The sequence below is a fragment of the Schistocerca serialis genome, chromosome 7 (genome assembly GCF_023864345.2).
Source record: "Schistocerca serialis cubense isolate TAMUIC-IGC-003099 chromosome 7, iqSchSeri2.2, whole genome shotgun sequence".
NCBI classification, from domain to species: domain Eukaryota; kingdom Metazoa; phylum Arthropoda; class Insecta; order Orthoptera; family Acrididae; genus Schistocerca; species Schistocerca serialis.
The window spans coordinates 334,694,277-334,708,538 of record NC_064644.1 but is presented as its reverse complement, the minus strand read 5'-3'; the positions used below and the strand labels follow the sequence as shown (position 1 = coordinate 334,708,538).

At 43.0% G+C, this 14,262-nt stretch overlaps 1 protein-coding gene across 1 annotated transcript in view; it reads left to right on the top strand.

Annotated features, from left to right (window-relative positions):
- Positions 1-3,493: 3,493 nt before the first annotated feature.
- Positions 3,494-14,262, top strand: part of LOC126412415 (uncharacterized) — a 51,499-nt gene continuing 40,730 nt past the window's right edge. Inside the window, exons 1-2 of the mRNA XM_050082003.1 lie at positions 3,494-3,638; positions 11,350-11,699. Coding sequence (XP_049937960.1) covers positions 3,584-3,638; positions 11,350-11,699 — 405 coding nt within the window. The 5' untranslated portion in view covers positions 3,494-3,583. The remainder of the gene's footprint in view (positions 3,639-11,349; positions 11,700-14,262) is intronic.

Here is a 14,262-nt window from a genome sequence, read left to right as displayed (position 1 = left end):
TCAGCTGTTCTTCCAAGTCCTTTGCTGTCTCTGACAGAATTACAATGTCATCGGCGAACGTCAACGTTTTTATTTCTTCTCCATGGACTTTAATACCTACTCCGAATTTTTCTTTTGTTTCCTTTACTGCTTGCTCAATATACAGATTGAATAACATAGGGGACAGGCTACAGCCCTGTCTCACTCCCTTCCCAACCGCTGCTTCCCTTTCATGCCCCTCGACTCTTATAACTGCCATCTGGTTTCTGTACAAATTGTAAATAGCCTTTCGCTCCCTATATTTTACCCCTGCCACCTTTAGAATTTGAAAGAGAGTATTCCAGTCAACATTGTCAAAAGCTTTCTTTAAGTCCACAAATGCTAGAAATGTAGGTTTGCCTTTCCTTAATCTATTTTCTAAGATAAGTCGTAGGGTCAGTATTGCCTCACGTGTTCCAACATTTCTGAGGAATCCAAACTGATCTTCGACGAGGTCGGCTTCTACCAGCTTATCCATTCGTCTGTAAAGAATTCGCGTTAGTATTTTGCAGCTGTGACTTATTAAACTGATAGTTCGGTAATTTACACATCTGTCAACACCAGCTTTCTTTGGGATTGGAATTATTATATTCTTCTTGAAGTCTGAGGGTATGTCGCCTGTCTCATACATCTTGCTCACCAGATGGTAGAGTTTTGTCAGGACTGGCTCTCCCAAGGTCGTCAGTAGTTCCAATGGAATGTTGTCTACTCCCGGGGCCTTGTTTCGGTTCAGGTCTTTCAGTGCTCTGTCAAACTCTTCACGCAGTATCGTATCTCCCATTTCATCTTTATCTACATCCTCTTCCATTTCCATAATATTGTCCTCAAGTACATCGCTCTTGTATAGGCCCTCTCTATACTCATGTAGCACAATCATTTGCAATCGCGCTCCCCATCGATAAAGCCAGACTGAAGTATACACAACACTCCTCATATTCATAAACGGTTTGAGATATCGAAATGAGATTTTGGAAAATGATGACATGCAAAGAGGAGTGTATTTTGCCATATAGTTATCAAGCAAAACTTCATTATTCCATTAACCACAGACTTTTTCGATGAAAGTATGTAATTTTTAAGGGTCATCTATAGCTGGTGAAACGAGAAATGCTGTGGGTTTTGGAACAGTATAAGTGAAGACATTACATGTTCATTTTTGTTCCTGGAATGTGCTTTTTCATAAGCCATTGACCTCAAAAATGATTCAAATGGCTCTGAGCACTATGGGACTTAACATCTATGGTCATCAGTCCCCTAGAACTTAGAACTACTTAAACCTAACTAACCTAAGGACATCACACAACACCCAGTCATCACGAGGCAGAGAACATTGACCTCACTTTCCCTCACTTAATAAACTTAATAAACCACCATTTCAGAATTCTCTCACAATTGTGTCTGCATAACATGTTAGCGAGGTGATGCTATGTAAACTCGGCTGTGTTTTGGCAAAAGAAGAAAATTTTAACAAGACAAGAAGAAATATGTGTGGATTTTATTTAAAATTCTCCACTCATGATGCTTCTTTGAAAGTTTCACGTGATTAACAAGTCAGGCGAAAATAAATCGCTGCTTTAGTTGCATTTTCAGCAGAATTCTTTTTAAATACTAACCAAAGCAGAAGTGACAGTAGATCTTTTTGAATTGTCACTATGCAAGTGTAGGTGTGTAGGGGCTTCACTTAATATTTACAAAAAAGTGAACATAGGCTTCAGTTTAGAATGGCACTTCCCCTCCAGTGCTTGGCATTTCCCCTGCAGCGCCTGCCCGTAACCCCCACCACTGCCACTCTCTTCACGTGTGTCCTGCCGATTGTGCCTCTACTGGCCACGGTGTTCTGCACGCACTCTAATCTTCTATATCATCATCGTCATTGTTTGTTCGCCCTGCTATTGGCCATTCTTGCAACTGAGCGTAAAATTCCATACACTCAGGTAGCGTATACCTTTTCCCTTTCAATATATCTTGTATTTTTTTTTTGAAAATGGTGATCACCTATTATTCGGGATATGCTACCTAACTGGGAAGTACGGGATACTTAGTGAAACTGTAAAAGAGCTGAAATGTGTCTGAGACAGCACCATCAATGAACTGTTCCGTTTACAATTGCTCAGCATAATGTCCATCATACTCAAACCTTATCAGGTGAAAAAGAAATTTTATGTCCTGTAGGAAATTTTCTCGTGCTAGATTCTCAGAGGCACAGCTTTTTATATGCAGGCTATCAATTTTTAATTGCATCATCGTCAACAGTTTCAACTGTTAATTTACTTGAAGCTGTTTCCATTGTTATGGCATACTCTTCAAGAAGGTACTGTCATGATGGCTCACCAATTTATTTATAGTGTCTTCTCTGTCTTTTGGTAGAAAATTATACCTGTGTATGGAGAAATAATGTTTCATCTTCTTAAATCTCCCTGTTGACACAAGTGTTAAACTAAAGTGAATCACTGTGTTATTCTTATTCTTATTGGTTGTTGGAGAATAAGTGAAATTCATTTACAACTGTTGGGATAAGTTTCTGGATGTAACGATATAGAAATGAGCAGACTTCATTTCCACCTTTCTTGATTTGTTAAAAACATCGACCTGTAAATTTTCCAAGTAAAAGATAACCTGAACAGGAACATCTGACACAGTGAATTTTGCACGTAATCTAACTTATTTTCCTTTTCACTGCATTCAGAAACGTCATTAATTTTACTGTAAAATATTTTGGATCTGCTACAATGAACCACTAACTGGACTGTTATAGTTTGTCAAACTTGACAAGAAAAAATGCACGTTAAAATAGCAACAAGCCACTAGTGTCGTTTGGTTACAATTGCAGACACTTCTACATAGTCCGCGCAAAATGGTCATGAGTCAATGACTACTGGAGTCACATGCAGTGACGATTTCCAACTCCCATAGTGATGCCATTTGATGATTGACTACTGCTCTTATAGTATGTATTAATCTTTCCACCCCGCATCGTCTAGTTCCAATATTTAACTCATTCTTGTAAAAAAAAGTTGACTCATCGCCTTTCTGCAATGAATGATTCAACTGTTTTTAATCGTTTTATACGATACTACATTATAACAAGTGAATTTATCACATTGAGTCTACAATGTTATACAATAGTGAAACTGATTATACATCACAAAGAAATTAAAGCAAATCATATTCGTGAAAAAGAATAACATTAAACATTTAAGTACTAATTCTGTGTTATGGTGTGGGATACTGTGTCGTAGTGTCACATGTTGTTTTGCAGTATATCACTGATAAAGATAAATGACTGTACGAAGAAGGCAAAATTACCGTATCATGCGCTGGGTGCTTACGTCATTGAGGAGTCTGCAAAGGCCATAGCTGTATAGAATAACCTTGACCGTAGCCAGTCGTGGCAGCAGGAAGCGTGACCAGATCTCGCACCGGACGTCAGTGCAAAGCGAATCGGAGATGCCTGCGCACCATACATTCCGGGAACCGGGGGAAGTCCTCGTCGGAAGAGGGCTGGCTGCGGTATATAAGCCGCCAAGGATGCCGGAGGCACGTATTAGACGCAGGACTTGTGAAAATGGCGAGGCTTGTAGCTGTTGTGGCGATTCTTGCCAGCGTTGGACATTCACAAGGTAGTAAAAATTAGAGATGTGTCTCTTTTAGGCCTATAAAAGGCTACAATCTAGACAAACACCATCAGAAAAGACTTACTAACACTTAAGTGTATTTTCGGTGTTAAAGTCTTTATTTCAGAAACGTTTTGCTTGCTACTGTCATTCTACGTTGTATATCCTCCCTACTTCGACTTCATTAGTTATTTTGCTGTCCAAATATCAAATTCACCGGCTACTTTTAGTGTCTCATTTCCCACTCTAATTCCGTCACCATCACTTGATTTAACTCGACTACATTCCATTGCACTTACTTTACTTTCGCTGCTGTTTACCTTATAACCTGTTTTCAAGACATTGTACATTCTGTTCAGCTGCTCGTCCAAGACTCTTGCCGTCATGTAGAATTACAATTTCATCAGCAAACGTCAACCCAGGCTCACCTTCCTTAACGTCGGCCTCTACCATTTTTTCCATTTCTCTGAAACTAATTCGTGTCAGTATTTATCAAAAATGGTTCAAATGGCTCTGAGCACTATGGGACTCAACTGCTGAGGTCATTAGTCCCCTAGAACTTAGAACTAGTTAAACCTAACTAACCTAAGGACATCACAAGCATCCATGCCCGAGGCAGGATTCGAACCTGCGACCGTAGCGGTCTTGCGGTTCCAGACTGCAGCGTCTTTAACCGCACGGACACTTCGGCCGGCCAGTATTTATCGCTGCCAAAAATTACACCAAATGGAAATTTTGTCCCATCTTTCTACATCAAACGGCGATACGTTCCTATTGACAACAACATCGTCAGCGAACAATCTTGTAGTGCAGTGTACCGTTAAGAAGTTTAGTATTCCCTGTGTCTATTGAGAAGTACTGCCCTTCTTCCGAAAACAAATTTTAATTACTGTGCGTACAGGTAATCTTAGGCATCCAAACATCTGATCTATACGTACATGGAAGAAATTCCAGATTGCTTTAAAGAGGTTGCTTGTACGTATATTATTTTATCTAGTCCTACTTAATACAAAAAACTTCGAAGTGTGTAGATTCTCTGTCTACCGTGAGCAATGATGTAATATGGTCTAATACTATTTACGCAAATTTGGTAAACCCTATAAACATATACTGCATATATTAATGTTCACCGGTATTGATATTTTAATACTGTAACGTCTGCTATACTGGCTGATAACTGCGATGAATCAGTAGGTTAATACAACTCTGAAGCACGCTGTGTGAACATCTATATAGTTCAAGAGATTGCAACCTTGACTTAATTGATCTACACTTCGTGTATAAAAGTAAATTAAGTAGGCTCACTAATACGTATGGCTCACTATGAGTTTGGAATTATAACCATTCCTTGTAATGGGTAAATAAATAAATTTTTACATCATTTATAGCTCATAATGCAGACAAAAAAATGAAATGAAATGATCGTATGGCATTGCTGGCCGGGAGGCCCCATTTGGGGGAGTTCGGCCGCCGCATTGCAAGTCCTTTTTAGTTGACATCTCTTCGGCAACTTGCGATTGAATGATGATGAAAATAATGATGAAGGACACACAACACCCAGTGCCCTGCTGGGAATCGAACCCGGGCCACCAGCGTGGTAGGCGGTAACGCTACTGCTACGCTAAGGAGGCGGACAATGCAGACAAATTACGTAGCTTCAGAGTAACCAAAACAACAATTACGTTTCTGACATTGACTGGTATTTGCTTTTTACGCAGTCTTTCCGTGATAAGGACTTTATCTTGTCAAATGATATTATTAGCCTAGACAGAAGTCTGATATAGTAATTAATTTTTTATTTACTTCCCTCGTTTACTTATATTAAAACGCGTTATTCTCTACGTTATGTTGTACGATTTTGCTATCAAGAAAGCAACGACCTACATAATCGCAAAATCAGCGATATAATTTCTACACTTCTTTAGTGTCGCCGGCCGGAGTGGCCGAGCGGTTAAAGGTGCTACAGTCTGGAACCGCACGACCGCTACGGTCGCAGGTTCGAATCCTGCCTCGGGCATGGATGTGTGTGATGTCCTTAGGTTAGTTAGGTTTAAGTAGTTCTAAGTTCTAGGGGACTGATGACCACAGATGTTAAGTCCCATAGTGCTCAGAGCCATTTGAACCATTTTAATCTTTGGCTGGCTCTGAGCACTATGGGACTTAACATCTGTGGTCATCAGTCCCCTAGAACTTAAAACTACTTAAACCTAACTAACCTAAGGACATCACACACATCCATGCCCGAGGCAGGATTCGAACCTGCGACCGTAGCAGTCTCGCGGTTCCGGACTGCGCGCCTAGAACCGCTAGACCACCGCGGGCCGGCATTTGAATCTTTAGTGTCATTAACTACGATAAATATTTTTGCTTTGTGTTTCCTTCTTTCTTTTATTTACTTATTTTTTCTAATGACTACTTTTACACGGAAAAGGCTCAAACTATTCAGTATTTTCCTTTCTTTGAGATTTTGTTGAAACACAATTACGTTAGTATGTACTAACTTGAAGATAAGGTTAAATACTATGCTGTGCTATAGATAATCTCTACAGATATTGCTAATACCTTTTCCTTCTAACCACTTTACGTCGTAGGTGAACTGACGAAATTTACATTTTTATCTACATTTCTTTTGCTATGCTATTATGATGTTTCCTTCACTATTGCCTACAAATCGTTGGGACTAAGTAACCATATGAATAGAAAAGTCGGGAGCTTAATTTGACTTTAACGTAGAGAGGTTTTATTCATGAAATTTTAATTTTCTTTACACACCACAGTTGCTGTGAACGGGTGCCAGTTTAACCCAAAGTAACAAATCTGACATGCAAAGAGAGGTCTTCCTCGTTAAGCGTCGACGGCTATCTCTCTTTCCAACTACATTTTACAGTATGTATTGAGAATCAGAGTTCTGGAACATATGCATAATCATTTGTTGATTATTCTGTAATATTGATTCTACTTTAGAAGGTGATAAGTCGTGACAGCTGAGACCTTATCCTACCGTTTGACACTCTATTTGCCATTGTGACTGTATGGATCTGCGTGCTATTAATTTTTCTAGGTATTTTGTATAAGCACTGGTTTATGCAGGCTCTTTTTTTCTGAGCCATCAGCCTTCTGACTGATTTGATGGTACACTTCGTGAAATCCTTATGGCAACCACTTCTCCTCAAGGTAGCTCCTATAACCGAGGTACTCAATTATTGGTTGCAGATATTCCAGTCTCTGTCTTCCGTTACAGTTTCTACCCTCTACTGCTCCCTCAAGCACAGTGGAGTTACTCCTTGATGTCTCAACACATGTTCTGTCATCCTGTCTCTTGTCTTGTCAGTGTTGTTTTCCTTCTCGGTTCTTATTTATCAGTCCTCTTAAGTTTAGACATCCTTCCATAGCACCACATCTCAAACGCTTTGATTCTCTTCTGTTCCAGTCTTCCCATAGTCCATGATTCATTCCCATGCAGTCCTGTGCTTCAGATATTTCTTCTTGAGATTAAGGTCGATTTTGGTACTAGTAGACCTCTTTTGGCTAGGAATACCCTCTTTCTTTGAGCAAGTCTGGCTTTCCATGTCTTCCTTGCTTCGTCAGTTACGTGTTATTGTGCCCTCAAGGTAGCAAAATGGTTCAAATGGCTCTGAGCACTATGGGACTTAACATCTGAGGTCATCAGTCCCCTAGAACTTAGAACTACTTAAACCTAACTAACCTAAGGACATCACACACATCCGTGCCCGAGGCAGGATTCGAACCTGCGACCGTAGCGGTCGCGAGGCTCCAGACTGTAGCGCGTAGAACCGCTCGGCCACTCCAGCCGGCGAATTCCTTCACTTCGTCTACTTAGTGGTCCCCAGTTTTCATTTTAAGCTTATCGCTGATCTCATTTCCCTACTCTTCATTACATTTTTTTTATTTGCTCTCATCCATACTCTACGCTCTCTACAGCTCTCGCAATTCTTCCTCAGTTTTACTGAGGATAGCAACGTCAGCAGCGAATATCATTGATATACTTTTACTCTGAATTTTAACCCCGCTCCTGGTCGTTCTTTTATTACCATCATAACTCCTTCGATGTGCAGATTGAGTAGTAGGGACGGAACAGTACATCCATGTCTTACACCCTTTTTAATTTGCACACATATTTCATGGTGTTCCCATTTTATTCTACATACACCTAACCATATACAAATTTCGCATGCCACGGTACGGTGTATGGTGGAGGGTACCCTGTACAAATACTAGTAATTTCCTTTGCTGTTCCACTCTCAACAGAACGAGGGAAAAACGATTATCTACACTACTGGTCATTAAAATTGCTACACAACGAAGATGACGTGCTACAGACGCGAAATTTAACAGACAGGAAGAAGATGCTGTGATATGCAAATGATTAGCTTTTCAGAGCATTCACACAAGGTTGGTGCCGGTGGCGACACCTACAACGTGCTGACATGAGGAAAGTTTCCAACCGCTTTCTCATACACAAACAGCAGTTGACCGGCGTTGCCTGGTGAAACGTTGTTGTGATGCCTCCTGTAAGGAGGAGAAATGCGTACCATCAAGTTTCCGACTTTGATAAAGGTCGGATTGTAACCTATCGAGATTGCGGTCTATCGTATCGCGACATTGCCGCTCGCGTTGGTAGAGTTCCAATGACTGTTAGCATAATATGGAATCTGTGGGTTCAGGAGGGCAATACGGAACGTCGTGCTGGATCCCAACGGCCTCGTGTCACTAGCAGTCGAGATGACAGGCATCTTATCCGCATGGCTGTAACGGATCGTGCAGCCACGTCTCGATCCCTGGGTCAACACATGGGGACGTTTGCAAGACCACAACCATCTGCACGAACAGTTCGACAACGTTTGCAGCAGCATGGACTATCAGTTCGGAGACCAAGCCTGCGGTTACCCTTGACGCTGCATCACAGACAGGAGCGCCTGCGACGGTGTACTCAACGACGAACCTGGGTGCACGAATGGCAAAATGTCGTTTTTTCGGATGAATCTAGGTTCTGTTTACAGCATCACAATGGTCGCATCCGTGTTTGGTGACATCGCAGTGAACGCACATTGGAAGCTTGTATTCGTCATCGCTATACTAGCGTATCACCCGGCGTGATGGTATGGGGTGCCATTGGTTACACGTCTCGGTCACCTCTTGTTCGCATTGATGGCACTTTGAACAGTGGACGTTACATTTCAGATGTGTTACGACCCGTGTCTCTACCCTTCATTCAATCCCTGCGAAACCCTACATTTCAGCAGGATAATGCACGACCGCGTGTTGCAGGTCCTGTACGGGCCTTTCTGGGTCAGAAAATGTTCGACTGCTGGCCAGCAGATTCTCCAGTTCTCTCACCAATTGAAAACTTCTGGTCAATGGTGGCCGAGCAACTGGCTCGACACAATACGCCAGTCACTACTCTTGATGAACTGTGGTATCGAGTTGAAGCTGCATGGGCAGCTTTACCTGTACACGCCATCCAAGCTTTGTTTGACTCAAAGCCCAGTCGTATCATGGCTGTTATTACGGCCAGAGGTGGTTGTTCTGGGTACTGATTTCTCAGGATCTATGCACCCAAATTGCGTGAAATTGTAATCACATGTCAGTTCTAGTATAATATATTTGTCTAATGAATACCCGTTTATCATCTGCATTTCTTCTTGATGTAGCAATTTTAATGGCCAGTAGTGTATATGCCTCCGCACGATCCCAAATTTCTCTTATATTTGTGGCTCTTACGCGAAATGTACGTTGGTGGCAATAGAATCGTTCTGCGATCAGCTTCAAATGCCGGTTCTCTAAATTTTCTCAATAGTGTTCCTCGAAAAGAACGTCACCTTCCCTGCAGGGATTTCCATTTGAATCCCCGAAGCATCTCCGCAATTACTGCATATTGTTCGAACCTACCGGTAACAAATCTAGCAGTCCGCCTGTGAAGTGCTTCGATGTCTTCCTTTAAGCCCATCTGGTGCGGCAACTAACATTTTCAGGTGGGAAAAAAATGTGATTTCTGCGTAATAGTGAGTATTACAGCATACCATACTCTTATGTGAGAAACGTCATGGGATACCACCTAATATCGTGTCGGACACTCTTTTTCCGAGCGTAGTACAGCAACTCGCCGTGGCATGGACTCAACAAATTGTTAGAAGTCGCCTGCAGAAAGAATGAGCCATGCTACCTCTATAGCTGTCCGTATTGCGGAAATGTTACCGGTGCAGGATTTTGTGCACAAACTGACCTCTCTTTTATGACCCTTAGATTTTCGACGGCAATCATGTCGAGCGATCAGGCTGGCTGAACCATTCGCTCGAATTGTCCAGAATGTTCTTCAAACCAATCGCGAACAAGTGTGACCCGGTGACATGGCGTATTGTCATCCATAACATGAAGCTCATGATTGGTGCTAAACGGTATCCAAGTAGCCGAACATAACCATTTCCAATCAATCATGGGTTCATTTGGACTAGAGGACTGAGTCCATTCCATGCAACCACAACCCATACCATTATGGAACCAACGCCAGCTTGCACAGTGCCTTATTGACAACCTCGGTCCACGGCTTCTTGCAGTCTGACCCACACTCGAGCCCTACCATCAGCTCTTACCAACTGAACCCGGGACTCATCTGACCAGGCCACTGCTATCCAGTCGTCTAGGGCCTAAGCGATATGGTCACGAGCCCAGGAGAGGGGCTGTAGGCGATGTCGTACTGCTAGCAAAGGCACTTAAGTCGGTCGTCTGCTGCCATAGCCCATCAACGCATGATTTCGCCATACTGTCGTAACGGATACGCCCGTCGTACGACCCTCATCGATCTCTGCGGCTATTTCACGCGGTGTTGCTTCTGTTAGCAATGAGAATTCTACGCAGACTGCCGCTGCTATCGGACGTTAACTGAAAGCCGGCAGCCACTGCGTTGTCCATGCCTGGCAATGCCTGAGAAATTGGGTATCCTCGGCACACTTTTGACACTGTGGGTCTGGGAATATTGAATTCCCCAACGGTTTACGAAATTGAATGTTCCATGGATCTATCTCCAACTACCATTTCGCGTTCAGGTTAAACCCGTCGTACGGCCATAATCACGTCGCACACCTTTTCACATGTATCACCTGAGTACAAATGACAGTGACGCCAATGTACCGCCCGTTTATACCTTGTATACACTACACTACCGCCATCTCTATATGTGCATATCGCTATCCCACGCCTTTTGTCTCCTCAGTGTATATTGCACACAAAAATCCAGTTTTCATTACAAAAAACATTATTAAATAGCGATTATGCTTATAAAATTGTTGATCGAGATTATATAATTTAAAAAATTACAAATTTTGTATTTTATACTTCATGTAAATCTGATAGAACATGTATCTTCGTTCAAAAATTTGATTCTACCAGCATTCGAATCCAGACCACCACGGCCTTTTCCCCTCCACCCTCCCCTTTAGAACTCAGCTAGCAAGCACACTACCACAGACCCATACTACTTATTGAAAAGTTTATACCATATTTTAGCATACTTATCGAGGTTGGAAAACTTCAAAGTCGATTTTCTCAAGAATTTTGAGAGTTTCATCGTATAGCTTTAGAAGAGGTATATTTTGAGTTCAGAACTTCACGTACCATAAATATAAAAAATTACGAAAATCCGATTGCCGCGTGGTCCCCTCGTTAGCTGAATTTGTAACAACACCCGTCTTTGCTGCAGGAACGAGTGTCTCGCTGCAGTCGATTTTCAGGAAAGCCACGAGCGGCGTGGCTCCTCCGGAGTTGGATACTGCCGACCTCACGAGGAACTTCACGGCGGAGGCCGTGCTGGCGTACATGAAGGAGCTGCAGTCGCGCCTTGACTTCAACGAGTACAACTCCGTCAAGGCCACGTCCCAGCCCACAACCAACCTTTTCAAGGGCGTCCAACACATAGCCCAGAACCTGGACGACTCTGCGTCGGCGACGGTGTTCGACGACATACTGAAGGGCTATGCAGTTATCTACAGACGTCTTGCAGCTCTTGCCAAGGGCGGTGAGGAGTCTGGCATGGCACCCATCACACAGCAGGTACTAGGCTAGTAGATCGTTTACCAGAACGAGGAAACATATCTGTAACTTGCATGCTATTATTTTACTAAATTTTGACCGTAATCGTGTTACTAATGGTTTCCTTAGGAAATTGGATTCAAAGTTATTTACTCGTGTGCAGAGCACACCATAATCAGTATGAAGAAAAATGCTGAATTTGATGTCATACAATGAAGGCTTTCACGACCGGGTGTTTCAGCTGCCGAGAATTCTTCCGGGTTGTATGGCCGTGGTCCATGGAACTCTTCTATCCCTGGCGTTTCGTCGAAAGCTACGTTGGACATCTTCGGAGGTGCTCCTGGTTGATAAGATTTGTTTGGTCATAGACAGCAGTTATCACTAGTTGTTGAAATATAATATTATGTTCGGTATTCCACCTCGAACATATATTTTAATTAATTCAGACAGCTGTAAACTTTAAACTCAAAACTTAAATAAGCAAATTAAATTTCTTCACTGACACCTTCACGAGAGAATATTTCATGGAATGAAATCTTCTACATGTACACGGATAATCTGTAATTCACACTTAAGTACCTCGCAGAGGGTTCTTCGAACCACCTTCACAATAATTCTCTATTATTCCACTCTCAAACAGCGCGCGGGCTCTGATTTCATATATTTTATTACGATTAGCGTTTCTCCCTATGCAGGTAGACGTTAACAAAATCTTTTCGCATTCGGAGGAGAAAGTTGGTGATTGAAATTTCGTGATAAGATCCCGCCGCAACGAAAAACGCCCTCGTTTTAATGGTTTCCGTCCCATATCCTGTATCATGTCTGTAACACTCTCTTCCCTATTGCGCGATAGTACAAAACGTGCTGCTCTTCTTTGAACTTCGCTGCAGTGTCAATTCTGCTCTTTATTTTGAGTTACTAATTAATAAGATAGCACTACCTGACGTTAACGATCACGTATTCAAATAACCTTGGTGGTACTGAATAAACCAACTATTTAAGTTATCATTGAAGTTAACCTGCAGACCTACTACCTTTAAACATACAGGGTGTTCAGAAACAGTCTGGAAAGCATGCAGGGGTAGCGCAGGGTAAGTTGTACTGAGATATAATTGTTAAGGAAAAATTCTATACGTTGCGCTGTTACCGTGTTAATTAGCACTGAAGTTATCCCGTCAGGCCGTTGCGTGCGCAAATTCAAAGGACTCGCCAGATACAATTAGAATCAGCTGTTCTCGGAGCGTATATGACAGCGCACGAGACTGCTGAGTCCTTGGCTCGGGCCCGATCCTTACTGCCGTCCCATGTCCAGTTTGTGCATCGCTCTCTTGTTCAGTTTTAGGAAACCAAACGAAGGACACGTTTGGCGACGCTGTCTCTGCCGGGCAGCTTGAATGTGGGCGCGCATCATCGGTTTGATTCGCTAACCTCAATGCTACACTACTGGCCATTAAAATTGCTACACCACGAAGATGACGTGCTACAGACGCGAAATTTAACCGACAGGAAGAAGATGCTGTTATATGGAAATGATTAGCTTTTCAGAGCATTCACACAAGGTTGGCGCCATTGGCGACACCTCCAACGTGCTGACATGAGGAAAGTTTTCAACCGATTTCTCATCCACAAACAGCAGTTGACCGGCGTTGCCTGGTGAACGTTGTTGTGATGCCTCGTATAAGGAGGAGAAATGCATACCATCACGTTTCCGACTTTGATAAAGGTCGGATTGTAGCCTATGGCGATTGCGGTTTATCGTATCGCGACATTGCTGCTAGCGTTGGTCGAGATCCAATGACTGTTAGCAGAATATGGAATCGGTGGGTTCAGGAGGGAAATACGGAACGCCGTGCTGGATCCCAACGGCCTCGTATCACTAGCAGTCGAGATGACAGGCATCTTATCCGCATGGCTGTAACGGATCGTGCAGCCACGTCTCGATCCCTGAGTCAACAGATGGGGACGTTTGCAAGACAACAACCATCTGCACGAACAGTTCAAAAAAATGGTTCAAATGGCTCTGAGCACTATGGGACTTAACATCTACGGTCATCAGTCCCCTAGAACTTAGATCTACTTAAACCTAACTAACCTAAGGACATCACACAACACCCAGCCATCACGAGGCAGAGAAAATCCCTGACCCCGCCGGGAATCGAACCCGGGAACCCGGGCGTGGGAAGCGAGAACGCTACCGCACGACCACGAGATGCGGGCACGAACAGTTCGACGACGTTTGCAGCAGCATGGACTATCACCTCGGAGACCATGGCTGCGGTTACCCTTGACGCTGCATCATAGACAGGAGCGCCTGCGATGGTGTACTCAACGGCGAACTTGGGTGCACGAATGGCAAAACGTAATTTTTTCGGATGAATCCAGATTTTGTTTACAGCATCATGATGGTCGCATCCGTGTTTGCCGACATCGCTGTGAACGCACATTGGAAGCGTGTATTCGTCATCGCCATACTGGCGTATTACCCGGTATGATGGTATGGGGTGCCATTGGTTACACGTCTCAGTCCCCTATTGTTCGCACTGACGGCACTTTGAACAGTGGACGTTACATTTCAGATGTGTTA